Raw genomic sequence first — 26,610 nt, 5'->3', positions numbered from 1 at the left:
AGTTCAGGCTGTGTGTTGGACTCTAGGCGTATTATCTACTTCAAAAAGAGAGAAAAGAAAGAAGAAAGGAAAGAAAGAAAGAAAGAAAGAAAGAAAGAAAGAAAGAAAGAAAGAAAGAAAGAAAGAAAGAAAGGAAGGAAGGAAGAAAGAAAGAAAGAAAGAAAGAAGAAAGAAAGAAAGAAAGAAAGAAAGAAAAGAAAGAAAGGAAGGAAGAAAGAAAGAAAGAAAGAAAGAAAGAAAGAAAGAAAGAAAGAAAGGATCCACAAAGTCCACCAAGCAAACAGACTCCAGGTATTAATAAAATCAAATTGTTGATTTTGAAAATCACCTGTTTGCTGCTGGTGAAATCATAGGAACTCCTTAAAAGTGCCAACTGCCAGCATGGATACCTTCACACTGGTCACAGGTGGGTGCTGCCTCACCTTTGCCTGGGACTTTGGCCAGCAGGATCTATTCTCCCCCTACAAAGATATCTCAGCCCTCAGACACCTGTAATCTCATGGATCTTTTTCCTCTCTGCCTTGTGACTAAAGGTCACGGGCTGATTTTCAGAATTGGAGTGGATGCATCAGGGCCCAGATTTGGACAACTGCCGCACGGTTAGACTCTGGGTTCCGGTCCCAGCCCAGTCTCTTACAAGCTGCGCTCGCTACCTTTGGTGAGGCAGTCACTGAACCTCTCTGACCTGTAGTGTGCTCCTCTGCTTACAACCTGGCTACCTGCCCTGCCTCCTCCTCAGAGGTGGTGTAGGTTTCAGCTGCAATAAGGTGTCCACTTAGTTTCTATAAACTCTCTGGTGTGTTATATTCACAGGATAAGAACTCCAAGAATGCTCTAGTCCCATTTCCAGGAAGCACATGCACATTTTCTAGGTAGAGAGGACCAACAATCCTTCGACGTGTCTACCTGGGCCCCTTGTGACCTCCCACTCCGCGGCCATGGTTGAAGACAAAGGGACCAGTCTTCAGAGCAGAGAGCCTGGGACCATGGCGTCACTAACCCCTTGGCCCAGCTGGTCATAGCTCCCACTGCCTTATAGTATCCTCAGGTCTCTGCTGCGTAATAAGCTTCAAACCCCAGAGAGACTCATCTGCATCCCCCATGAGCAAGGTAGAAAGAGCTAGTCTTACTGATGTTAAGATGGTAAAAGCTCATCTGTGAGACAAGGGCTGGGGGAAGCCTATCCCTTAAGAGCAGGGAAGGAGAGTGAGAGCCAAGATCTGAAATGAAATCCAGCACACAGTTCTCGGTAGTCTGGGAGCCTGGCACTTTGCTGGGTACCGAGGTGGGCAAGGGAGAGGAACAGGGCAGGAGCTCCCCTTTCAGTGCAGGAGGCAGGGCCCCAGCAGGTGAGGTGTGCTCCTGGAGAAACTTTCAGGGCGCTGGAGGGCACAGTTCTGCAGGGGAAGTGAGGGAAGCTTCTCAGAGGATATGTGAGTTGGCTTCTGGATGCTGGGTTGTTTTTCAGGCAGAAAGGTCAGGGAGGGCCATCTGGGCAAAAGGACCTGCTGTCAAGTCCTCCAGGTGTGAGGGCACTGCTGTTGGGCCATGGGGAAAGGCTGGAGACGACGTCCCAGAGGAGTGTGCCAGGCAGTGGGCAGTACCTCGGGTCCCACAGAAGAGTCACGTGTTTTTTTTAAATTGAAGTGTAGTTGACGCATAATGTTATATTCGTTTCAGGTAGAAGAGTCACACTTTTATCCCTAGGACAGTGGAGAACCCTTGGGGAGGTAAGGGAAAGAGTGAAGTACTTCCCTCAGCCTTTCACAAAGCTGGGAAGGGCAGGGAGGCCACAGGTGGGATCCCAGGCAGGAAATAAGGAGCCTTGGCTGCTGGGAGCAGCCCTCCCACACCCCTGACTGGGGCCTCAACTCCTCAATTGTCACTAGGAGAAAGCCTCCTCCAGGGGAAGGCGAAGTGTGGATGCTATGAAAGGCCCAGGCCAGGGCACCTGGGTGGCTCAGTGGTTGAGCGTCTGCCCTTGGCTCAGGTCGTGATCCTGGAGTCCCGGGATTGAGTCCCACACCAGGTTCCCCGCAGGGAGCCTGCTTCTCCCTCTGCCTGGCTCTCCTTGTGTCTCTCATGAATAAATAAATAAGTAAATCAATCAATTAATCAATCAAAGAGAAAGGCCAAGGCGGCTACAAGAGTCCATCTCCACGAGGAGGTGCCCCGGCTACGGCTACTTGGCCCCTAACAAAGCGAGCAACTTCCCCTACTCTGCAGGCTGGGCCGAGACTAGGTAACATGGGCATGCCGTGTGGCTGGGCACCAGGTCATGAGGCGCAACACGAATTGTGGCGATGAGGGCACCCGAAAGGGGGAGAGGGACAGCCAGGGTAGCATGGGGGGTGGGGTGGGGGGAGGGGCTGGTTCCAGAGACTGTAAATAAATACAGGCAGTGAAGTTAAGAAAGGCCAGGTGACCTTTTCAAAGTATCTAGAATGCGGGCAGATACTGGGGGTCATTTGGACCCAGGGGCCTCCAGGCCACAGGCAGAGGCCAGCTCCCAACGAGGCACGATGATTCCAGAGAGAGCTCCAGGGCTGTAAGCTGCTAGAGCTGGGAAGGGCTCTGGGCTGTGCTGGGGTCTGGGGAGGAGGTGTAATGTGGAGCTCAAAGTCCAGTGGGAAGGTAAACAAGCAAACAACAGGCGGGGCTGGAGAGATAAGAGTGGTGAGGGAAAGGAGTGGTGTGCTGGGCTCTCCCTTAGACAAGGGGGTGCCTTCCACTCCCAATCATCCTCAACATCTCAGGACCTGACTCTTGACCTTAATGGTCTGGGAAAGGGGGTTGCTGAGTCTCTAGACTTTGAGTCTACATTGCCTCGGGGTTTTTAAAATGTAGCTTAAGGACAAGCTCTCTGAAACATGGCTGCATCATCCAGGAATGTTCCTGAATCTCCTTAGGTGTCCTTTTTTTCCAGTTGAGACATTTCTGAACTCTAACTTCCTACACACTTCACTTTCCCGAGCCCCAGGGCAAATTCCAGACACTTAAAACACCCTCTATTCAGTTGAAACATCAACACAGTCTCTCCCAGACCTCATCGAAGTTTCCAGCCCTGGGATTTATCTTCATCTCCATCAGTTTTGCAGGAACTTATCCGGGCTCTGCTTTTTCATGTAACGTTATTTTATATACACATTCCAACAACCAATTTACTGTTGTTTTTAATGACCATGCTGTATTCTACCCCGGGCTGGTTAGATACTTCCAGTCTGTGTTCCTCCCAGTGACTATGGCCTGGGGCAAGACTGGCTTTCTATGGGCCTCTCACCTCTTTAATTTGTAAACATGGTGATGTGGAAACTTTCAAGTCGTTTCCAAGCCTTAGCATTACAAGTGTCTATGATTTCCCAGCTGTGGAATCCTTAATTGTAACCCTAGGTTAATCCCTAGAAGGGACAGAAAGAACTCACTGAGGCAGAAAGGCCCTGAGGGAGAAACAGGTAAGAGAAGTGAGGACCCCTTGCCCCCTCCCAGCAGAAATGTGGTCTGAGGCCTGTTGGGGTGATCCAGACCCCCTTGCTCTAAGTCGAGCCTAGGCAGCCGGCCACAGTAGGAAAAGGGGGTGCTCGCCCACTCGCTCCTTATAGCGAAGCCACAGCCCTCCAAGACTTCCAGTCTTTCCCTCCCCTCAGTGACAAAGCACTTTTGGAGTCAAAGCTCAAAACCTCCAGACCAGGAGAGTGCTGAGTCATGGTGGGGCAGCAGCTGTCTACCACAACCCCGCCTCTTCCCCCTCAAGCTCTGGAAAGTGCCAGTGTCCTCCAGGAAAAAAAAAAAAAACCTAGCTTGGTTCCTCTCTGGCTTGCTGTCCCTCCCCCTGCTCCCAGCCCCAGGAGGTAAATGTCCTGGGAGGCCAGCCAAACTCCCCACCTCCTCAAAGTCACCAGGAGCTAGGGTTGGAGGGGAGGGAGGCCAAATCCTGACCAGCAAAGGTCCAAAGAGCGGGTAACAGCTTTGGAAGAACCTAGAAGCTTGGAAATGGCAGTTCTAACACCCAGGAGTCCCAGAATGCGGGGACTAGCCCAAGCAAACAGACACACACACACACACACACACACACACACACACTCATCCCAGCACAAGATTTCTCTTTCATTTTTCCCAGCCAGCCTCCCGCAACGGTCAACTTTAGCCACAGCCGTCCCTCCGTGTTGCCACGAGGGTCACTGCAACTGCCTATGTTTTTATCCCAGCACAGAGCCGATACTGATTCATGAAACCTACTTTGAGCAACAGACCAACTGCCTTCCCGTGGGTCCAATTTGCTGTGGGCTCTGTCCACCTGGATGTCCTAGAGGCCCTGACACTCTGCACATCCAGCCCAAAAGCAAGCTTGCCTGTCCTCTAACCTGCATTTCATTCTCAGTGAATGGCAGCAGCCATCCAGCTTCCAGGCCAGAAAACCGGGAACTTTCTTGCCCACCTCCCAAATCTCATTTACCTAACCTGCCACCTCATCCTGTCTATTGTGTCTCCTCCATATCTCAGTATCAGCTTGCTGTTTCCTCTGCTGAGAACCAGGGCTGCTGCCTCCCAATCAGTACCCTGCCCTCTTGCCTGACTGTAATCCATCCTCCACATTCAATCCTGCAGCCATGTGTTGGTTCAACAAATCCTCAGCACCTAGTAACCAGCATCTTGCAAAATGTTGGGAGTGCAAGATGAAGAAACAGAAACACACCTGCCCTCCGGGAGCTTACAGTATCTGATAGCAGGAAAGACAATCAAAGAGTGACCTACGTGTATATAATATATAATTATCTGTACAAATAAATATTATATAGGATAGTTACGCATCTTTGCTACTTTCCAAGCTACAAATACAAACTCAATCTATCATTTGTATTTTTTTTAAAGATTTTATTTATTCATTCACGAGAGAAAGAGAGGCAGAGACACAGGCAGAGGGAGAAGCAGGCTCCATGCAGGGAGCCCCAACATGGGACTCGATCCCGGGTTTCCAGGATCAGGCCCTGGGCTGAAGGCAGCGGCAGCGCTAAGCCGCTGAGCCACCGGGCTGCCCGTAATTCGTTTTTAAAAAATTAAATCACTCATTTTTACGAAGAAAAGAACAATTTTGTAGATTTCTTTAACCTACTTGATTCCAGTCTGCTCCATATTCCTATAGTTATACCCACAAATTTTCTTCTAGTTCTTTTTCTTCTTCTAGCATAATTAGAATGTGTTTTGGGCTTACCAAGTTTTTGTAGGACCATACCCTCCGTTCTTTTGCCGAGTGCTTTGTCCAACTGAAAGGACTTACTAGGAACACTTTTAATTCATCTTCACAAACTGTGTGATAGCCGTATCCTTGATTGGTCACAGTCCAGAGCATTCACCTGAATCAGCCTTTGTTACTCAAAGTATTTCTCGATTTTATTTTATACTAGTTGAAAAAGACAAATAGTTCTAACTTCAATATCACAAGTCCCAGACATTTTGGAATCTCTATTTTCCTCTTGCCAATAGGCCAATTCTGTTCCAAACTCTCCTCTTTCCTATGTAATCAAGTGCACCTAATCACCAAGGTAGTCCAGTAACATTTGGTTTTGCAAACTTGTTACGATTTGGAGTTCTTTCAGGAACTGAGGTGTCATTGATTTTCTCTTATTTGGCAGAGTCTTTCTCTTCTGAAGACTCTGGCCTTTTCCTTTGGCACAATCCCATATTTGGTTGTCCTCCACCATTGTCCACGGTGGCCCAGTGCACTCAGGCTCCTCCGTGGCCCAGAGTCTCTCGTCCACCCTCCATGTTGCCAAACCTCTGAGCTATCCAACTCTTCATTTTTTTAAGTAGTCAAATCTGCCATCTGCCCGTTTATGGCTTTGGACAAACTCAAAAGAACACTCCCTACCTACCCCAGAATTCTAAAAGGTAGTCTTCCATGTATTCTACTAGTAATTTCATAGGTGTTTTGTTTTTGTTTTTTAAAGGCTTGGATCTGTCTGGAACATGTTTTGAAATACAGTGAGTCATTTTCATTCACATGACTATCAATTGTTTCAACATCATTTGTTGAACTCACTCTTTCTCCCCAAATTCAAAATGTCACTTTAGCATCTAGCAAGTTCCCATAAGTTTGTGGGTAGGACTGTTAACACTTCCTGTATGAGTTTTTTAATATCAGAGAAGGTAAATCTACCCTCATAACCGTTTTTCTCCCAGATGCCTATCAGCTATTCTACACATGCATTGTTCCAAATAAAATTTAGGATCATTTTGTCAAGTTCCAAAAAATACCATGGAGTTTTCTAGAAATTGCATTGAATGTATAGGTGTCTTTGGGGCCAGCAGACATCTTTACAAAACTGAGGTTGACTGTCTAGAAACATGGCATTTCTTCCTTTATGCACGTCTTTTCTGTCTAGCAGCAAACATTTATAATTCTCTTCATAGATTTCTTATTAACCTTATTCCTAGGTACTTTAAGCTTTTCTTTGCCAGTGTGAATTAAAAATATTTTTTCTTTTATTACATTTTCTAACTGGCGTTTATGGCTCTATAGAAAGAGCTCTGCATCTGATGACTTTGCTGTACTCTTCCCTAGTAGTACAAGATATCTAAAAATAAAATGAAATGTGGTATCTCCCTGGTTAGAAATCCCTTAGTGTCTCCAGATTGCCCAGGATAAAATGTAACCCTTTATATGGCACACAACCCTTCCTTTTTTTAAAAAAAGATTTTATTTATTTTATTTATTTATTCATGAGAGGCAGACAGAGAGAGAGAGAGGCCGAGACCCAGGCAGAGGGAGAAGCAGGCTCCATGCAGGGAGCCCGACGTGGGACTCGATCCAGGGTCTCCAGGATCACACCCTGGGCTGAAGGTAGCACTAAACTTCTGAGCCACCCTTTCCTGACCTTGCCCGTGTAGCACCCTTGCAGCTTTCCAAGGCCAACACATTTTCTTGAGGTACCATGGACAGGCCATACATTTCCACATCTTTACACCTTTGGTGTGCTGTTCTCTCCACTTGGAATTCCCTTCCGTATCTCCCTCTTCCACTCTACCTTCCTTCTAGCTTTTTCTTCAGACTTAGCTCAACTGTCACTTTCCTAGGGAAGCCTTCCCTGGCCTTCTATCCCAGACTGGATAAGGCACTCCTCGTCTACACTCTCCCACAGGCTTCTGCTTATTTTATTTTATTTTATTTTTGTAGTTTTAGACCTAAAAAAAAATCTTTTTTTCCTGAAGGTAAAATGTTCATTCCGAAACGAAAACAGTAGAGACCCAAGAAAGAAATCACCAGAATTCCGTCAGCAACGAATTTTAACATTTTAGAGCCTGCCTTCTTTTTGTTGAGGTTGCGAAGTTCAGCTTAAGGTTTCATGTTTGTGAGCGTCCAAAGGGCCTCGGCGAGGTCTCCCAGCCGTGCGGAAGGACCTGGTGGCGAACAGTGGAGCTGGAAGCCGGCCGACAGGGCGGGCGCCTGGAAGGAAGGGACTCGGCGGCCCTGCCCTGCCCTGCCCGGTCCCTTGCACCTGTCCCCTGTGGACACTGTGCCCACCGGCCGCTCCGCAGGGGCAGCCCCAGGAGGTGGCTCCCCGGGAGATCTCCTCAGCTTGAGCCGGCTGTGGCCTGACCCGGGTGCGCCAAGGCAGCCGTTCCAAGATGGCTCCGTCTCCAGATCCCAAGTGGCTTCTCCTCCCTTTTCTAACCCGTCCCCGGATCTTCTCAGAAGCCCCGGGGGCTCGTCCCTCACGGCTCCCCCCCGAAGGCGCCCGCTCACCGCATCTCCCCGGGAACCACGGCCCGCCCAGCCTCTGTCGGGGAAGCTGCACCGGGAGCCATGTTGGTGAGGGTCGGGGACGGCCCCCGGGACCCCAGCCCGTCCGCGTGTCGCTCCCGGCCGGACCCTGAGGAAGGGAGAGCGAGCCCCTCCCGCCCCACCTCTAACTGACGCAACCTCCTAGGGCTCCCACTGCCACTTTCCAGGTGACGCCCGAGGAGATCCCCCCGGGTGTGGTAACTGCTGCCCTGCCGCCCGGACTTTTAACCTGCCCCCGGGGCAGGATGTCTCGGGGAGCCCGCCCGGACGGCTCAGGGTACACGTGCCGGCGGCTCCCAGCCCCGGGCGCCAGGGCTCCGCGCCCGACCCCGACCGCACTTCTTCCCCGCCCCCCCCATCGCGGGAGCCGGGACGCCGAGGACACCCGCCCCGCCCCGCCCCGCCCCGCGCGCGGCCACACGCCCGCCGCCTCAGCCCGCGCGGGGCCGCCCCTCCCCCACCGCCCCCAGGGCGGGGTCGCGCGCCCGCCGGAAGAGGCGGGGCTCCGCGCGCGGGCGGGCGTCTTGATTGGCCGGAGTGGGCGTGACGCCCGATCCCGCTATAAGAGCGGGGCCACGGCGGTCTGCGCCAGTCTCCGCCGAGAGTCGCCGCGGCTTCCTGCTTCAACAGTGCTTGGACGGAACCCGGCGCTCGTCTCCCCTCCCCGGGCCCGCCGCTCAGAGCCAGCCCTCGGCCACCTCCACGCAGCGCTCTCGGACCGCCCCGAGGCCTCCGCCGCCGCCGCCCCAGCGCCGCGCAGCCGCCGCCGCCGCCGCCTCTCCTCAGCCTCCGCCATGACGACCGCGTCCCCCTCGCAGGTGCGCCAGAACTACCACCAGGACTCCGAGGCCGCCATCAACCGCCAGATCAACCTGGAGCTCTACGCGTCTTACGTCTACTTGTCCATGGTGAGCGCCGCTCGGCTCCGGGCTCCGGGCTCCGGGCGGCGGGGCGGGGGTGTGGCTGACGCTTGGGCCCTCCCGCCCCTGCTCGCCCTGCTGGAAAATGGACGCTGCTCGAGGCCTCTCAGGACGTGCGCAGAAACTCTGGCCGGCTCGGCCTTTCTGACGGCCCCCTGGGAGGGCTCCCTCTTAGTCAAGGGCCGCCTCTGCGCGCCGCTTCGTATTTAGAGAGAGCCTGGTTTCAAGGAATCCCCGACTTGCGGCAGTTGCAACCGGCACAATCCTGCAGTTAGGAAAGCGGGGTGTGCGTTTCCATCCTGTGCTCCGTGTCGATCACGTGGCCCCGAGGCTGTCCTTTTGCTTGGGTGACGGGGGCGAAGTGGTCCAGCCCCCGTCCTCCCTGCGACTGGCGGAGCCTGCTGGGTAATGGTGTCGAATAGCAGCCGTTGGGGGCGGGGGTTGGTGCTCAGTGGCTTATCTCCCGGGGGCCGACCACTGTGGAGCAGCCATCGCTACCCGCTCTGTTCTGCTTATCGCCCAGTCCCACTTGAAGCATGGAAATCTCCCCTTTTGCGCACACGGTTGTCTTAGTCATCCGTCCTCTTGCCCGGGCATTTAGTACTTTATCCTTTTGTGGCTGAACCCTTGGTTTTAGAATAAACTACACCAACAGTTACTGGGCAAGGAAACTTTCCGTGCTGATCGATGGAATCCATTTTCCAAAATCCTGGTTTTAGGCGGTGTGGTGGGCGTTTTCCTTAGGATTGCAAAAGAAAAAAAAAAAAGAAAAAGGATTGCCTTACGATTGTGCAAATTATCTAAGAATAGACCTGTTCCAGATGAATTTGAAAATAGGCCTGGATTTCCGCGACTGCCCATTCCATTTCAGGAACACCTGGATTCAGCGAGTGTCTAAAAACGGAATCAAGTTTTCTGTTTTCTGCTGGCAGTTTCTTTGTACAGCTTAGCGTTGCCAGCAGTTGTCACCTTGCCTAATGGGTTAATCTTAGAGATCCGTCAGTATGCTGTAAGCTGGCAAGCTCATGTTTTAACATGGGTTTAATCAGGGAGTTAGGGAGTACAGGGTAAATACTCCCACACCCTCTCCAATCAAATGCGACACTGGCCAGAAGAAGTTTGCTCTCATATAGGGCTTTAAGAATTTATCTGCTGGGGGCAATTCCCTATGATATTCTAAAGGTTCCTTGCAGTAAACTTTAAATGTCCAGGACTGCGTTTCATTTTTGTGTTTTAGAGTACAGACTAGTGTTGTGTTCTGTCCAAGAGCACAGCCTGTCCGCGGTCTTCAGTGCAGACTCCTTTCTTGCTGGACTTTGAGGAAGAAAGGCTAGGCTTGGCAATTCCTAACAGAACATGTTCGTGTTCTCTTTTCAGTCTTATTACTTTGATCGCGATGATGTGGCTTTGAAGAACTTTGCCAAATATTTTCTCCACCAATCTCATGAGGAGAGGGAACATGCTGAGAAACTGATGAAGCTGCAGAACCAACGAGGTGGTCGAATCTTCCTTCAGGATATTAAGGTGAACAAAACATCTTAGATCCTGTGTCTCATCTATCCGGCAAGTCCTTGGGTGTCAGAAATCCCTCAAGCTAGCAGTTGCTCTTATAAAATGAAGTACTTTTGGCTTCTGTGTTTTTTTAAGCCTATCTTCTAAGTTGAAGGAGGTGAACGGTAATGGGCACAAGGCTGTTAAGTTGGAAACCATTGTGGGAGAAACTGGGATGTCCCTCTTGCCAAAGCACAACGATTGCATGTTAGGTGTTTGCTGACTTGGGCAATAATAGGTAGAGGCTGTACGTGCATTGACCTGATCTCCTCTCCTCTCGTTCAGAAACCAGACCGTGACGATTGGGAGAATGGGCTGAATGCAATGGAGTGTGCATTACACTTGGAAAAGAGCGTGAATCAGTCACTACTGGAACTGCACAAACTGGCCACTGATAAAAATGACCCCCACGTGAGTGTTGGCAGTCTGGGAGAGAATGGAGGGAGTCATTTCCCTCTTTAGGGGTTGGGAAAGTGTACCGTTAACATTCTTCCCCATTCTGTCTTCTAGTTGTGTGACTTCATTGAGACTCATTACCTGAACGAGCAGGTGAAATCCATCAAAGAATTGGGTGACCATGTAACCAACCTGCGCAAGATGGGGGCTCCCGAATCTGGCATGGCAGAGTATCTCTTTGACAAGCACACCCTGGGAAACAGTGATAATGAGAGCTAAGCCTTAGGCTGTCTTCCCATAGCCGCAGGGTGACTTCCCTGGTCACCGAGGCAGTGCATGCATGTTGGGGTTACCTTTACCTTTTCTATAAGTTGTACCGAAACATCTACTTCTTTCGTTTGTATCATTCCTTCAAATAAAGTAATTTGGTACCCAGCTGTTGTTTCTTGAGTTCTTGGGATGGGCTAGAAATGTATTTAGTAGGTCATCTTTGTGAAATCTGCTGAGGTGTTGTAGTTCAGTCACAGTAACCAAAATGACATGCCTAGGGAGGGATTTGTGTTTTATTAAAGTCCTTAGTTAGGAAATGATAATTGAGGCTGGGTGTGCTGAATTCAGACAGGACTTAAGGACTCCTGATTCTGAATTGAAGGTTTTGAATTACATGTTTCCAGTGGTTGATTCCAGCTTTTTACAATTTTTATGTACAAAAAGTATCTTAAGGGCTTAAGTAGACCTGACACTATGGACTTTGTTTTCCACTAAGCTAACCATTTAATTCAGGCTGTCCTACGAACATACTCTTCAGTGTGGACGGCTGTATGGCTGTGACTAGACCAGTGTACCGCTGGTGTACGTGCAGGTAGGACCAGGCCGATGAAGCGTCTCCCTTGGGAAACAGGCTAAGAATGTGCTTCATCCCTAGAGAGAATTTGAGAAAGTTTACAACATGAACATGGAAGATCATCATTTCAGTACTAAAATAGTTGGGAGTTAGGGCAAAGGTTGGAATCCCAAAATATAAAAAAAAGTGTCAGCCGACTGCGGAGCCCATCCCTCCATGCTAACAACTACATTAATTAGCCCTTCCTAGATAAGCCACAGTAATTTGTAGGAGTTTCTATCTAGCTAGATCTAAGACCGATTATGACCCTTTTAGAAGTTTTTCATGAAGTATGTGTTTTGACCACAGAAGTGACTGCTTGGGAATCTAGAAAACAAGAAGTTAAGTTCACACAATTGGGGTAGGGTGTGTCTAATTGAGTGAAACCCAGAACATACGGGAACAGCTGATGGTTTTGTGACAGCTGCGGGTTGCCCCCAAGAAGGCATGAAGAGCTATTTCAAATTCAGAAGTCTTGAGTTCCCCCCACCAAAAGTGAAGATACACCCCAAGGGACTTGGATGCCCTCACCTTAACCATCTGCCAGTTCCCAAGGGTTTAACACTTTAAAGACATACTTGGGGACCTTGGAGAGGTTATGGGGAAGTGTTCACAAGCCATCTCTGAGCTAAGCCTGGGCAGTGAATGTAGTTCTTGGGCTACAGCCCAGAGTCCCTAGTTCTGCCTCATGGGTTCTATGTCTGCTACACAAAGCAAGCTGGGTCCAGGGATAACCTCTGACCATCTAACCCCGGCCTAGTGGCCTCCTAGCCTCATTCTTCTCAGTAGAGAAGAACATACCTAGCCAGTGATGTCAGGCTCTGGTGAAATGAGCAAAGTTCTCAAACTTCCCGGTGCCCTTGCTGAGGTGGCTAGGTATGTGCCGCAAGCCAGTATTGGGTGTAAATCCAGCATCCTCTGGCAGAGATGGAACCACAGGAAAATCGGCTCCCAGGAAGGTGGAAGGAGGGTAGAATCACAGCAAGGGAAGGTGATGGGGCTTCTCACCCAGGTGTGTGTTTGGGGGGGGCGGGCAGTGAAGTGATCCTGGTTAAGGTAAAGGACAGACCTGTTTTCCAAGGCCCAATAGGGATCTCCGTGGCCCTTGAGTATAGTGTGTAAGTTGCTAGTTGACTGGCTCAAATCTGAGTCTCTGAGATGATGTTCAGGGGTCCCCGACATGTCTGTCAGGTTAAACTCGACAGTTTTCCTCTTCACGTGACCCGATTCTGGGTTCTCTAATGAGAACCCAACATTCTCTGGGAGTGCTTCAGAACTGGTCTTTATCCCAGGCTGTAGGCTTTGGTCTTTGACAGCGCCGTCTATCCCTGAGACTCTGCGTAGGCTTGAGGGTGCTGACTGTCCAGATGGGAAGACCATAGGTGTGTGGCTGAGGGGCGTCTGTGGGGCACTGTGGTAGCCTGACCTCCCATAAAATGCAGCAGTCTCAAAAGCACCCTCCTCCTTAATCTCACAGGCCTTGCTGTCTTCCTTGTCCCTAGAGGTCTGCCTGGCACCCCCGAGTTTCTTGGGCTGGCCGTCTTGGAGAAAGCCTTCTTTCTTGGGCCATAGTAGTTTGGTCTTTGAGTTTGTCCTGGGGGGTTGGTGGTCGTGGGACTGCAGCCCTAGAAAGCGGCCAATGATGCCAGCGTGAGTGCCTTCCTCTTCCTCCTCCATGTCTTCCTTATGCAGACTGGAAAGAAGCAGGGGGGGTTACTTGAGTAGGGGACAAAGGACCAAAGCAGGACTTGACTTCTCTTGTACCCTATCTTTTCCCTCCTTTTGGCCCAAAGCCAAGGACACACAGTGTTCTCACAATGCCTGGACTCCTCTCTTTCCTGACCCATCCTGCCCTGCACTGACCTCTTACTCCTTCTGGACCCAGCTCACCTTGAGGTTCTGTGGTTCCCTCTTGCCCATGTTTACTGAACTCCCTGGACTGGCACTTATGGGCTTTCTCTTTATCTCCATCTTCCTTTACCACCTCTCCCTTCAAGTGATCTGAACTACTGGTCCCCGGGTCAGAGGAGGCCCAGGAGTGACTCTGGGTCGGCCAGGGGTTTGTGGTTCCAAGCACCCACAAAGAAGTGTGGTTTCTTGGGAGCCCAAAGCCTTTCACTATGCAGGAGAAAGCCCATTGTCCCAGAATGTGGCCTGCCCTTGACTGCGTCCATATTCTCCCCATGCTTTAAGGGTCCAGCTGGAGGCCACCTCCCAAGCCACAGATGGTCTCTGTTCTATGTTCTGTCTCTCTCCTAGGCATTCAGTACCTTGTACCTTGTGTCCAGAGTTTGGGCCTTGGGTTTGAGCTCCCTCACTAAAAATGGTGTGTTCCTTGGAGATGAGGTCTATTTATCATTATCCTCTGTTCCCCACCCAACCTTCAGCTGCTAGAGCACAGATCATATGGAATTCAGAAGCAACTTCCAGAAATGTTTCTGACCTAAGCAAGCCTCCATCCTTCATTTGATCACTTTTTCGAACCTTCCTCACACCCACTCGGGACTCTAGCTAATTTGAATTATGGCTTAACAGGCAGGATATTTGGTTTCTAAAGGATAACAGTGCTTAATACTGTGGAAGAAAACCTGGATGATATGGACCCTGACATGCAGAGGACTCTCCAAAGTCCTCTCTGCTGTCCTCCTGGGAGAGGGGGTTGTTTGGGATGGCCCAGCTGCAGCTCACAAGGGAAACAGACCAAATCAGGGAAATGGGAATCATGTGCAGGAAAGTTTGGCCCCTGTGGGTGACCTGAGGCCTGAACTCTAGCACAGAGTCTACCCAGAAGGTACCTGTGATGAATCAGTCTCTTGCTGGCGCAGGCTTGCCTCTTCCCCAGCCAGGGACACCCTCCACCCCCTTTCACTCCCCATTTAAACACCCTGGCTTATCAGAAAGCGTAGTTCTGGACCAGAGTCAGGAACCAGCGTCCGACATTTCAACTGCATCACTGATAACTGTCAGCCCTTGGGTAAGTCCCAGTTTCCAATTCTAGACTTGGGGGACTTAGGCCTGAGTTACCTAAAAGCCATTATAGCTTTAAGAGTTATTAAGCAGTACAAGGTAAGGATTAAGGGGGTGGAGACAGAAGCAGGCATACATCCACAGGTGCGGCTTGCTAACTGTGTGACCTTGGGCTGAGCAACCTTCTTAACCTCTCTGAACTTGGACATAATCATCTGAAAACTGGAGATAACCAAATCAGGATTATTGGGAAGAAAAATACAGTTTATATAAAGAGCCTAGTGGAGCTCCCCACCCTCAGCATGCATCTGATACATGTTAACTAGTGCTTTCCTAAGTCCTTGCCCTTGGGCTTTTCTACTAAACAAAGTGGTTCCTTGGCACTGCTCACTTGATGTTGAAAGTGGAGCCTAAAAAGGAGGCTCGACGATACTGGGCAGAAGCAGCCGTGTAGGGGGGTTGTGGTTCTGGTTCATTCCAGTACATATCCCGCTCCATCGGGGGCAGGTCCTGGTGCATCTCGTCCACAGCCAACAGGGACACCTGGTTGCCAGGCACAGAAGGAGAAGTCCAACAGAAAAGTCAGCCCAAGCAGGACTGTAACCTTGCTAGATGACTTGGAGAGGTCACTTCCCTCTCTCTGGGCCTCAGTTTCCCTACTTGTAAAATGGAGAGACTAATGCTTATCTGCAGCCTTATTAAGTTGGGGTGAGAATCCTGTGAGTGAAGAGTGGGCCAGGAGGTGGGGGGCAATTCACTATAAGGCCTCCCTATGGAACTGTGGGGTCCCCTCCCTGGGTCCAATTCAGGGAAGGCCCACAGGACAGGCTCCGTCTCTCCCCAAGTACCTGCAAACTCCTGTCGACAATCCAGTTGGTCTCAAAGTCATCATCATCCTCTCCAAATGGGTTGATGAGCTGTTCTGCCACCTTGGGGAGAGGTAAGGCTTTGGAAGTCCTCAGGTAGACTCCCTGCGGTCTTGCTCCTTGCCCTTAAACTTCTGTTCTTGCTCATTACACATCCCACCCCATCATGCCCCTCCTGCCTGACCACCATCTCCAAAGCCAGAATATAAGGCCTCCAGCCACCCACGCTCATAGGCACCTGCACACAGTCCCCTTCTCTCAGGACACTGAGCCTGAGCCCCTCTCTGAGCCAGCTGCTCCCTGAACACCCAGAGCTGTTCTTATTCTATCACGTGGCAGAGTCACCACCGGTACCTCCCATCACTGTATCTTCCCTGGAGTTCCATAATCTATGCATTCATTCATTTACTCATTCAAGTCTTCCAACATTCATATATTCATTATTTTCAAAGCCACAGAGTTTATACGTGGGAGGCTGTGTTCAATTAAAGGGTGGCCCAGGCAGGCAGAGTCCTAGTGCTAACCTCTGAAGTCCCCTGACAAATCTCCACAGTAGTGATGGACTGTACTAAGCATTCAAGGGACATCCTATAAACCACTAGGGGATTTTGAGCAGAAAAATGGTGTGACCTGGTTTTATCTGCAGCGGCTGAAGATGACTGCTGGGACGAGGGTGTGGATAGGGAGGGACTGCACACGTGCACACATGCTCCATACATGGACAGGAGGGATAGAGGAAGGAGGCAACCTACCATCACCTGCCAAAAAATACCAACCTCCCAGCACCACTACCAAAAAAAAAAAAGAAAAAAGGGAGAGTGGGTGAGAAACAGGAAAGATAAAGATATGGAGAGAAAACTGTGTTATTCAGAAGTTCTGTTAGGAAGAGCCCTGGATGTAGTGGGAGTAATACTTGGAAACACCACTTGGGGTGGGGATGAGGCACCCCGCCCCTCACCCCCATCACAGATGGATATCTTGAGTGAGGAGAGGTGGTGCTAATCTGCCTTGAAAGGGTGGGGGCGGGGGCAGTTAACATCAGGACTTTGGTTTTACTAAGCAAAGGGGACAAATTTGGGATCAGAGCCTAGGGCACAGAGAGGAATTGCCTCACCAGCAGGGCCTGCCACAGACATTCTCAATCCATGCATTTCCCTTTTTCTGGACAAATATTTGGGGAACATTCTCTTGAGGGGGCATCAAATGGTTTGACAATTGAACTTTCCCTGTATCTGCCCAGCCTGCTAAATTCGAGGACTGTGGTGCAACGTTGGGATCAGACACCAGCCTCAAGCTGGTCCCACTCCTCTCTGGGTCTCAGTTTCTTCAAATGTAAAGACACGGGGAAGGAGTACACAAGAGGGTCATGGTGGGGGCCCTGAGATCCTCCCTTCCTGGTCAGCCATGACCCTTCTAAAGCCATGACCACAGCCAGTCTGGTTGCAGAGAATCTTACCTTCAGCCAGCCAGCATAGAAGAAGAACTGCAGAAATGTGAAGACAGGTACAACAAGGTCCAGCTCGTGGCCAGGGTAGGCCTTGGCTGGGTTCAGGAACTGCCGCCCAACCAGGCAAGCCAGGAAGAAGCTGTATACAGCCACGGTCACCACCTGGGAGGAAAGGAGGTGGCAGCAGAAATGGACTGGCTGGCAACCTGGGGTCAGGAAGCTCCCTAGGCTGCGAGGATGAGCCCTTGCTCTGATTTGCACAGTCCTGTGACTTTGGCCCTCTGTGATCTCTTTATTTTCTTAAAATTTTATTTATTTATTCATGAGAAACACACACAGAGAGAGAAGCACAGACACAGGCAGAGGGAGAAGCAGGCTCCATGCAGGGAGCCCGAGGTGGGACTTGATCCTGGGTCTCCTGGATCAGGCCCTGGGCTGAAAGCAGCATTAAACCACTGAGCCACCAGGACTGCCCTGTGATCTCTTTAAAATGGGGATAATTACACTCTCTCCCCTGGGCTGAACCAGGCAGGAGCCTGGACTCTTCAAAGTTGTCACTAGAGAGAATCTGCAAAGTCCAGACCTAACTCCCGGGATGGGCCTCTTAGCCCCCAAGTGAGCCCTTCCCATCACAGGCTGTTTTCTGTGTCCTCCCAGTCCCGGCTTCCCTAAGGGGCAGCTTCACTGGCTTAGTCCTCACCTGCGTGTACACCAGCGGGATACTGATCCAGTCGTAGGCAAACAGGTGTCCACACTGAGTACGCAAGATGTTCATCTCCTGGGGAGCAGGAGGGAGGGTTGGGGTTCTGACCACCACCTATCTGCTCTCCCAGGCTCAACCCCCAGCTCTTCCCAAGGTACCAGGGTCTGGCTCTGTGATCATGGGCAGCTCACTTAACCTCTCTGTGCTTCAGCCTCCTCATCTATCAAAAAGGGATCAGGATAGGGTGCCTGGGTGGCTCAGTTAGTTAGGCTCTGCCCTTGGCTTAGGTCATGACCCCAGGGCCCTGGGATAGAGCCTGCATGGGGCTCCCTGCTTAGCAGAGAGCCTGCTTCTCGCTCTAACCCCTCCCCCCCCCCACTTGTGCTTTCTATCTCAAATAAATAAAATCTTAAGAAAACAGCAACCCAGGAACCAGTATCTCTGAGGCTCACTTTAGAGAGGAAGTAGGAGAGGAATTTAAGGGACCGGCCACCATGGGTTGTGGAATCCTCTTGGTCAAAATCCTCCAACCCCAAAGCAGGTTCTAGGCAGACTCTCAAGCCTGCTCTTTGTAGGAAACTGTTCTACCCAGAGCACAACCGTCCCCACTCTGCACCAGCCCCATCTGTGTGGTGAGGTGAGCTCACGTCCAGCAGGCTCTGGAGCAGGACAGGGTCCCGGATTCGACCTCCAATCCACGCCTTCATTGACAGGTTGGCAAACCACACCCAGGGCACCCAGAACGTGTTGTGCGGCAAGCTCAGCTTTTCTAAGTGCTTGCATTCCGCGGGGGTCATAAAGCCTGCGGGATGGAGTGAAGAAGGCAGTGGATGGGGAGGGCCCGCAGAGCGGCGGGTTGGCAGCGTGGCCGGGATTCCAGCCCCAGTCCATTGGCACCACCGAGCTCCTTTGCCATTCAGTAGTTACTGATTGGCCACTACGCGCTGTCCTGGCCTGAGCACGCGAGAAGGTTTGACTCATCAGGACCACGTGAGGGAAGGTCGGGGACGGAGGTCACAGATGTGCGGACTGAGCACTGCACAACCAGAAGGGGCGAAGGGAGGAAGAAGGCCCCGCCCCGGCCCTCGGTCCCCACGGTCCCCACGGTCCCCTCGCCCCTCCAGGGTCCTTCGCCCGTCTGAAGCCGCGGTCCCGCGCGCAGTTCCCGACCTCGCCCCCTGCCCGGCCCCGCCCACCTGCTTTCACCAGGTGCTGGGAGCTGGGGAAGCGCTTGTAGACGGCGGCGCTGACGCTGCGCAGGATGAGCACGTTGCCCAGGTTGGCATAGCGGATGAGCGTGCGGCGCAGCAGCCGGCCCTGCTCGTCCCTGCCCTCCACCAAGCCCGACACCAGGTTCATGAGGCGGTCTGGCCACGGCAGGTTCTCGTACTGGTTCCACCAGCGGGTCACGACCAGAGTCACGTAGAAGCCTGGGCAAGAGAAGCACGGGGGAGGGGGCGAGGGGCGAGGGCGCGGGCTCCGCGTCTCCATCTCCCTTGACCGGAGCGCGCCCAGCCCCAGCCCTCCTGGAGGGCGCTCCCCAGGGGAGGACCAGCAGACCCGCGGGAAGGTGCAGGATCCTCCAGTTCTCGCTCCCAGGGGCCCCCTGTCCACCCCAGAGAGCTGCCCGGTCTCCCCTCCTGCGCAGACGCTCCAGGGACTGTCACTGCCGCCCCCAGAAGCGGGAGTCTTGAGTGCTAACAGCAGGACGTCCCTCCTGACGTCTGACCTCCGTCGGGCTGCAGCCCTGAACTGCCGAGAGGCCACCTTTCTGGAGCCGGCAGCAGCACTGGGATCCCGGGACGCGGGGGGTGGGGGTGGGGGCTCACCCAGCACGAAGGAAATGGGGATGAGCTGGATGTAGCTGTCGCAATACAGAGTCAGTTTCTCAAACATCACCTGCTGTTCCTCCGTGAGGGCCATCCTGGTGGCGGGGAGGGAGGCGGATGTAGACACTGGGAGCACACGGCTGACACAGGTACGCGGCCCAGCCAGCCTAGGGTGGGAGTGTGGCTGCCTCTTTGCGACCCCACCACTTCCCCGTCTCTTTCACTGGCCCCGCCCGAGGGCCCCTCCTCTGGCCTGAGCCAGGCCCCACTCTAGCAGCCCCAAGCCCCAGCTGGGCCTCTGCTCTGTGGCTGCAAGAGGTTTTCTGTGAGGGATAGGAAGGAAGCTCCTGCTGAAGGGCTTCCTTGCAGGCACCACTGACCCCTTTAAAGCATCCAAAAAATAGTTTGAAAGCAGGTTCAAACAAAGAGTGTTTGGTCTTTAAAAAAACTTATAGCAAGGAGAGATGAGTAAGTGGAGCCCGGATGGTTTTAGAGTAGCGACACTACGCTGTATAGTATAATGGTAGATACACGTCATTATACATTTGTCCAAACCCATAGAATGTACAACACCAAGAGTAGACCCTAGTGTAAACTATGGACTTCGGGTGATAATGCTGTGTCCATGCGGGTTCATCTTTGATGACAAATGTGCCACTTTGCTGTGGTATGTTGACAGTGGGGGCAGCTGTGTGTGTGTGTTTGAGACGGTATATGGAAACTCTCTACGTTCTGCTCAATTTTGCTATAAGCTTAAAAACTCTAAAAAATGAAAAAAAAATATATTGGTGCCTGAGTAACAACTAAAGAAAACTGATGTGCTTTGTTATTGCTATTGTAATTTTGAATTCAAGAACTTTCTGGATTTAATCGTTGTTCAATCCATTGCAGTCATTAAGGCTTTTTCCATTCAAAATGCTTTCATATATTCTGTGGTTTTTATCCGTCCTTTATTTTATTTAAGTAAACACTTTTTTGGGGGGACAAAAAAATATGTCCTGGGCCTGTGAGCTCGTGTGGAACTCAGGAGAACAGGATGGCGGAGTGGGACCAGGTAAGGCCCTGGTGCCAGCGCCTCTCCCTGGGTTGGAGGAAAGACACTCTGGACTGCACTGAGCTGTCTCCCAGGCTGCCTTCTTTGATCTCCTCCCCAGCCACAACCCCCAAACCCCGCCTCCGACCCCCCCCCCCCCCTGCTCCCAGGGCTTGGCCAGGAGGAGCTCAGATCAGCCTTACAGGTCTCTGGTACATCGGCCCCCCTGAATGGCTGGCTATTTGTTCCAAGACCCAGCTGTACCCCTCCCAGGCCCTGGCCCCAGCCTGTCCCCCTGCACCTGTAAATGAAGCGAATAGTATAGTAGCTGAGCAGGAAGATGAGGAACTCGCCATAGAGCAGCTTGTAGATGCTGCCTCGCCAGCACAGCAGCAGGCGGGAGAAGGAGCCTAGGCGGGCATTAGCCACTTGGCTTGAGTAGGTGACGGTCATGGCCGGGCACTGGGCTGCAGCAGGTGCACTTGGGTCCTAGTAGACAGACAGGGAGGTACACTGATAGGGGGCTGGGAGGGAGCAGGGGCCTTGGTCGAGGCTTGTCTGGGCCTCATAAGTGATCTTAGCCAGGACTCTTCCCTGCTCTGGGCTTTGGCTTTCCTGTCTGGACACTGGGAATGGGATGAGGTAGCCTGAGAGGCCCTTTTGGCTCTTACTGCCTGTGGGACATGGGAAGCCAATGAAGTGAGCCCAGAGCTGCCCACAGCCTTGGCAGAGGAGACAGATACGTCTGTGCCCTAAAGTTATGACAAAGGCAGTAACTAATAGCAAAGTCCACACACTAGGCTTAGTCCTCTGAGCCAGGCAGTGTTCTGAGCCCCTCCTGTTCATTAGCTCCCCAGGCACCCTCAGCCATCTTGGAGCAAGACTGGTAAGGGGCCTGATCGGTCTTGTCCACTGCCCTGTCCACAGTGCCCAGAACAGAGTCTGGCTGGTAGAGATGCTCAAATCACTTTCACTGAACAGTGACCCCAGGGCCTTTCCACTTGCCAATCCTTCTACCTGGAAGATTCTTTCTTTCTTTCTTTCTTTCTTTCTTTCTTTCTTTCTTTCTTTCTTTCTTTCTTTCTTTCTTTCTTCTTTCTTTCTTTCTTTCTTTCTTCCTCTCTCTCTCTCTCTCTCTCTTTCTTTTTTTTTAAATATTTTTTTCTTTATTTATTTATGATAGTCACAGAGAGAGAGAGAGAGGCAGAGACACAGGCAGAGGGAGAAGCAGGCTCCATGCACCAGGAGCCCGACGTGGGATTCGATCCCGGGTCTCCAGGATCGCACCCTGGGCCAAAGGCAGGCGCCAAACCACTGTGCCACCCAGGGATCCCCTCTCTCTCTCTTTCTTTCAGAATTTATTTATTTATTCATGAGAGACATACAGAGAGAGAGGCAGAGATATAGGCAGAGGGAGAAGCAGGCTCCATGCAGGGAGCCCAATGTGGGACTCGATCCTGCCACTCCGGGATCATGACCTGAGCTGAAGGCAGACGCTCAACCACTGAGTCACCCAGGCGTCCCGAGGATGCTCTTTCTAATCTAACCGTATGGTTCATTTCCACTTCAGGTCATCTGCTCAGAAAGGATGTTCCCAACGACTGTCCCTGCAAATAGCATCCCAGTGCCACTGGTACTCTCTGTCCCCTCATCTTGTCGATTTCTCTACATAGTGTTTATCTTATTATACTTGAAATCATGTTTTGCAGGATGCCTGCTTGTTTACTGCCTATTCCCTCCTTGTGTTCTCATAGGAGAGATGTGCAATAAAAACTTCTTGAAGCAATGACGGACACCCACCCCCTCCTTGCTCACTCTGACAGAGCTGCAGTGGCTGGGCTGTCTTTGTGCCTAGTGCACACCAAGCTCATTCGCACTGCAGAGAGTTTGCACACACGCACAAGTGCCCCCACACCTGCACACACACTGCCCGGCTGCGCACATCACACGCACTAATGCAGGGATGGCCATCCACCCCACAGGCCCTCAAAGCCCCAGCGCAGCCTGCCTGGGCTGATAGCCTACTCACGGGAGGGGCTCTGGTCTTCTCAGGTGATACCACAGCAGTTCTGGCCACTGGACGGGTGGGACTCTTGGGGGTCCTGTGGCCAGCACCCCTGCCCACACTTAGGGGCTGGCCCTGCCCACGCTTTTGTTAAGCAGTCACTTGACTGCCTAAGCCAAGGCCTCCACAAAGGAGCCTTGTCTGGCCCCTTATAATCTGCACAGTAGCAGCCGCCAGCACGGCCTGGCCAGGGCCCCTCTAATTCCTGCTGGGGCCGAGGGGGGTGTTTGGAGGGGCTGGAACCAGGGCTAGAATTTGGGGCAACTTCCCTCCACCATGGGCCCAATCCTGCCATCATCTCTGGGCCCTCAAATAACAGAGATTGAAGGGTCTGTTCCTGACCACTAAGATCTTGCGGGGAGAGCTGGGGAAGGGGGGGGGGGATGCTGGTCCTCATCTCTGGTGCCAGGAGCTGCCCGGAGAGGGGCCCTATGGGGCTTTGGCGGCAGTGAGGGCAGTGGAAAGAACACTGAAGTCCTGGCTTCTAGTCCTGGCCCTGCGACCCGTGTGTGATGGCCCTGGAGGGTCTCCGCTCATCCCCAGGTCTCCGAGTCCCTGCCTCCAGAAAGGATGGCATTGCTGCAGCCCTCATCACCTAAGAGCGGCGGCGGCCGGCCTCTGCGGCAGAGGAGCTCGGGTTGGCAGGCGGTAACGTCATAGTCCAGGCTGTGATTGGTGGCAGAGTCCCATGGGAGGTGGGGGAGGGGCCGGGGGAGGGGGCTGCTGTGTGGGGGCTGGGCCTGGTGAGGGTCGACGCCGCAGCCCTGCTGGTTGTGCTGCCGGCTTCCTCCAGCCCCAGCCCAGCGGGGGTACGGACCCGGGCCCCAGGGGCCGCCCGTCAGCACCTGGTTCCAAATAATTCATCAATCCATACGCTAGGGCCCTCCTGAGCCACTGGAAGCGATGGGTGTCTAGGACGGGCTCCTCTTGTGAAGGCTTGAAGCCGCAGTGGCTATTGGTCTTCAGTGAATGGCTGTGAGAAGGATCTGGAACGTGTAGGAGACGTGCAGCTTCTCAGGGTCCGTCTCCAGAGTCTGATTCTGCCACCTGGTGAGAGGTAGGGGCACGGGGAGGCTGCGTCTCTAATGAGCACCTCGGGGATTATGCTGCCAGTGGTTTTCAGATGGCACTTTCTGAAGCCTTGATCTACAATATGACCTTCAGCCTGAAAATGAATCCACTCCTTCCCTCCCTTCCCCGTCCCCGTCCCCATCCCCCTTCCTCCCTCTCCCTGACATACGCCTCAGTGTTAACAGTGAGATCGCAGGTGACTTCCGTGGACACCACTTTTGCCTTTATAAGTCTCTGTCCTGGGGACATTATTTCACAACAACGCCTTGGATACTTTTCTAATCACAGCAAAAATAATGCCAGAGGGGGTCCCTTCAGAGATCAGGAGCAGCCTGGTAGGAATATTTGCCACACCCCTGCTGCCTGTGCTGTGGGAAACATCCTTCCCATTGCTGTCCTTAACTTGGGCCTCAGGCTCCTCATCCGGAAAATGGGACATTAACACCTCCCTCAGCAATGAGAATGCTGGGTAACAATTTAGTCAACTCTCCAAACCAGCAGTTCTCATGCCTGGCTGCCTGCCGCTGATGCCCCTACCCCATTCCCCCAGATTTGGTTGGACCTACTAGGGTCCCAGACGTTGATATTTTCTCAAGGTGCCAAGGGCAGCATGGTTTGAGAATCACTGCTGTAAGGGGCAATTCCTTACCTTGTATTCCCTTTTCCCCCACCAAAAAATATCAGCTTTCTACTTAGCAGAACGATCAATAGGTTTTTAATTAAAATTGAAACACGCCTGGCACGCCGATGCTCACTCCATGTCCGTTGAAGGAATGAATGAAACACCTCTCTTTTTGCCCGGTCTGGTTCCTGCCTCGCCTATGGTGACCACCGGAGGGCACCCTTGACTAGCTGGCTCTGGCCCTGGAAGCCCTGTTGGCTGGTGAGTCTGTAGGGACGCTGGAGCTGATGCTGGATGTCTCCTTCATCTCCTTGACCCTGACCAGCAGCTGTAGAGCCAAGAGAGGGAGTGGGAGACACGGTGGCAACTGAAGTCCTCCTCTCTTTTCCTCGGATATTTTTCAATATCCCAAAAGGCCCACTAGAACCAGCTGACAGTGCTGTACCATCCCCCTTCTCCTCCCAGACACCCCAGGGCATTCACAGAGACACCCCATAGGAAGCTGCTCCTGGCCACACCCCAATGCTAAGACAGACCCCAGGTATAAGCCAGGGTCTCTTCCACTGGGTCTTGGCCATGAAAATGTCCCCAGCCAGCCATGTGCATCTCAGGCACACAGCAAGGCCACGGCAGGCACTGACTGACCCACACCATGCTTGGACAAAGGGCCCCAGGATTGACCCCTGCAGGGATGGTGTCCAACCCAGTCAAGGTCAGGCTATTCCTATTTCTCTTCCACAAAGCAGTCATTCAACAAACCATTTCTGATGCCAAACTAAGCCTAATCTTATTCTTGCCGCCCAAAATTCCCGGTCAAATAAAAATGAAGGGAACAAATAACTTTAACACAAAGTAGCCAGTCTTAATATTCTGTGTCAAGTCTACAGAACTCAGAGAAACGTTTACAGAGAAGGGAGCATCTGAGCTGGGTCTTTTTTTTTTTTTTTTTTAAGATTTATTTAATTTATTTATTTATGATAGTCACAGAGAGAGAGAGAGAGAGAGAGAGAGAGAGAGAGATTGAGAGAGAGAGGCAGAGAGATATGCAGAGGGAGAAGCAGGCTCCATGCACCAGGAGCCCAATGTGGGATTCGATCCCGGGTCTCCAGGATCGCGCCCTGGGCCAAAGGCAGGCACTAAACCGCTGCGCCACCCAGGGATCCCCTGAGCTGGGTCTTGAGGCATGGGTAGGAGTTGGCCTGAGCTGAGAAGGAGGGAAGGGTATTACGTAGAAGGAAAGCCACAGAGGCATTCCTGAGGGACACTTCAATTGGGTATTGTCATCTACATTTTACAGAGGAGGGCACTGTCTTAACCAGGGTCACATAGCTCTAAAAGGCCTGGCTGGAACTGAAGCCTGGGTCTTCTCATTTTGAATCCTGAGGCTTTTCCGAGACTCACCATCACCTCTCTGGTGGAGGTCAGTTTCTGAGGGGTGGAGGCTTACCTGTTAGGGTAGTGGTTTCTGTTGGGGTCAGAGGGAGGTCCAAAGGATAGGGGATGTACAGAAGACACGTTGACTGCAGCAGAGCCTGTGCTCTTGAGGACACCAGCAAAGAGCCATCTCTGGGGGCAGGCAAAACAGAACTGGAAAGATGTGTGGAGGTTCTAGAGACAGAATGCTATGGCCTTCTCATCTAGGATCACCATGGCAATAGGAGCATCACAGAGGGCCTGCTACTGTGCCCTTCCAGACCCTGCCTCAGCTGGGCAGGAAGAAGAGGACCCAGCTTGACTGGGGGCGGTGGGTAGGGGGCCTTTGGGTGAGCCAAGCAGCCCCAGATGCTGCCTCCGGGCTCTATGTAAGGTAAACTGCCAGCCCACACTCCCCTCTTCAGCCAATCACAGAAAGAACAGGGCAGAAATCAAGAGAGTAAAGGAGGGGGCTTGGCATATCCGGTCAAGGGGCAGGAGGGACACTGCCAGCCTGGGGCCTGGAAGCAACACAGACGATAATACCTTTATACTGGGGCCAGCAGCCCTGATCCCTAAAAGGCTGGATAGACCCAACATCCCAAGGGATGAACACATGAGCTCTGGCTCCTGCAGAGAGACAATAAGGACTGGGAGGGACCAGGACACACTGGGTCCAGCTTCACCGAGCCCAGTCCTGCCAATGACAATGAAATAGCATGGAATAAGCCAGAGCCGGCCCAACTAGAAACAGAGGATTCACCGCAGCCTCAGGGAGAACACTGGAATCTCCAAGCCGCCCTCTCCCCATGGACTCCACCCCACTGAGGCCAGCCAGGTGAGGCACAGACCCCATCCACAATCCCCCTACCACCACCCACCCCCATCCCAACTCAGAACTGGGGCTAATGAGAGGCTGCTCATTTTGCAAAGATACCAAGGCATAGAGAAAGAAAGGACTTAACCTCAAGTCACAAAAAATTAGAATCAGAGCTGGAAGGTGTAAAGAGGTCACCTATGTTGGTCAGAGCACGTGACTCTTCACTGTTCCAGAATGTTCCTGC

General features: G+C 52.1%; 3 protein-coding genes and 1 long non-coding RNA gene across 11 annotated transcripts in view; 2 read left to right on the top strand and 2 right to left on the bottom strand.

The window, feature by feature from the left end:
• Nucleotides 1-5,167: 5,167 nt before the first annotated feature.
• On the bottom strand, nucleotides 5,168-8,164 carry LOC140612263 (uncharacterized). The gene is made up of 2 exons (XR_012013545.1): nucleotides 7,742-8,164; nucleotides 5,168-7,395 (listed from the first exon to the last, which is right to left on the bottom strand). It is a non-coding gene; the product is annotated as an uncharacterized lncRNA (long non-coding RNA).
• Nucleotides 8,165-8,366: 202 nt separating this feature from the next.
• FTH1 (ferritin heavy chain 1) lies at nucleotides 8,367-11,082 on the top strand. Its single transcript, XM_072789452.1, has 4 exons — nucleotides 8,367-8,688; nucleotides 10,078-10,224; nucleotides 10,537-10,662; nucleotides 10,762-11,082. Exons 1-4 carry the CDS (start codon nucleotides 8,575-8,577, stop codon nucleotides 10,924-10,926), a joined length of 552 nt encoding a protein of 183 aa, XP_072645553.1. The 5' UTR covers nucleotides 8,367-8,574; the 3' UTR covers nucleotides 10,927-11,082.
• On the bottom strand, nucleotides 10,770-25,787 carry BEST1 (bestrophin 1). 7 transcript variants are annotated; one of them, XM_072789430.1, is made up of 13 exons: nucleotides 25,581-25,774; nucleotides 24,248-24,461; nucleotides 23,036-23,487; nucleotides 20,677-20,864; nucleotides 19,343-19,437; nucleotides 18,710-18,943; nucleotides 18,161-18,315; nucleotides 17,511-17,588; nucleotides 16,820-16,972; nucleotides 15,346-15,426; nucleotides 14,889-15,040; nucleotides 12,600-13,223; nucleotides 10,770-11,568 (listed from the first exon to the last, which is right to left on the bottom strand). In XM_072789430.1, exons 4-13 carry the CDS (start codon nucleotides 20,826-20,828, stop codon nucleotides 11,550-11,552), a joined length of 1,743 nt encoding a protein of 580 aa, XP_072645531.1. In that variant the 5' UTR covers nucleotides 20,829-20,864; nucleotides 23,036-23,487; nucleotides 24,248-24,461; nucleotides 25,581-25,774; the 3' UTR covers nucleotides 10,770-11,549. The 7 variants fall into 7 exon arrangements, with proteins under 7 accessions (XP_072645531.1, XP_072645528.1, XP_072645526.1 ...); XM_072789427.1 differs by having other exon boundaries at nucleotides 18,710-19,437; nucleotides 24,267-24,461; nucleotides 25,581-25,787; XM_072789425.1 differs by having other exon boundaries at nucleotides 18,710-19,437; nucleotides 25,581-25,784.
• A 27-nt stretch (nucleotides 25,788-25,814) lies between these two features.
• RAB3IL1 (RAB3A interacting protein like 1) overlaps nucleotides 25,815-26,610 on the top strand; it is a 44,521-nt gene continuing 43,725 nt past the window's right edge. The window contains exon 1 of one of the 2 annotated variants that reach the window (XM_072789437.1): nucleotides 25,815-26,384. Coding sequence is in view for 1 of the 2 variants with exons in the window: in XM_072789441.1 (XP_072645542.1) it covers nucleotides 26,356-26,384 (29 nt within the window). In the remaining variant the exon portion in view is untranslated. The remainder of the gene's footprint in view (nucleotides 26,385-26,610) is intronic. The other variant, XM_072789441.1, reaches the window with a different exon arrangement.

This window comes from Canis lupus, chromosome 21 (assembly GCF_048164855.1).
Source record: "Canis lupus baileyi chromosome 21, mCanLup2.hap1, whole genome shotgun sequence".
Lineage (NCBI taxonomy): Eukaryota > Metazoa > Chordata > Mammalia > Carnivora > Canidae > Canis > Canis lupus.
This window is presented reverse-complemented; position numbering and strand designations above follow the sequence as displayed.

What these genes read in the sequence shown, in the direction of transcription:
- FTH1 (XM_072789452.1), top strand. Translation starts at nt 8,575, where the DNA reads ATGACGACCGCGTCCCCCTCGCAGGTGCGCCAGAACTACCACCAGGAC. An exon ending in CTTACGTCTACTTGTCCATG is followed by an intron (nt 8,689 to 10,077) that starts GTGAGCGCCGCT and finishes TTCTCTTTTCAG; the next exon opens with TCTTATTACTTTGATCGCGA. An exon ending in CTGATAAAAATGACCCCCAC is followed by an intron (nt 10,663 to 10,761) that starts GTGAGTGTTGGC and finishes TCTGTCTTCTAG; the next exon opens with TTGTGTGACTTCATTGAGAC.
- BEST1 (XM_072789427.1), bottom strand. Translation starts at nt 20,828, where the DNA reads ATGACCGTCACCTACTCAAGCCAAGTGGCTAATGCCCGCCTAGGCTCC. An exon ending in ACTATTCGCTTCATTTACAG is followed by an intron (nt 19,438 to 20,676) that starts GTGCAGGGGGAC and finishes CCCCGCCACCAG; the next exon opens with GATGGCCCTCACGGAGGAAC. An exon ending in TCCCGCTGGTGTACACGCAG is followed by an intron (nt 16,973 to 17,510) that starts GTGAGGACTAAG and finishes CTTTCCTCCCAG; the next exon opens with GTGGTGACCGTGGCTGTATA.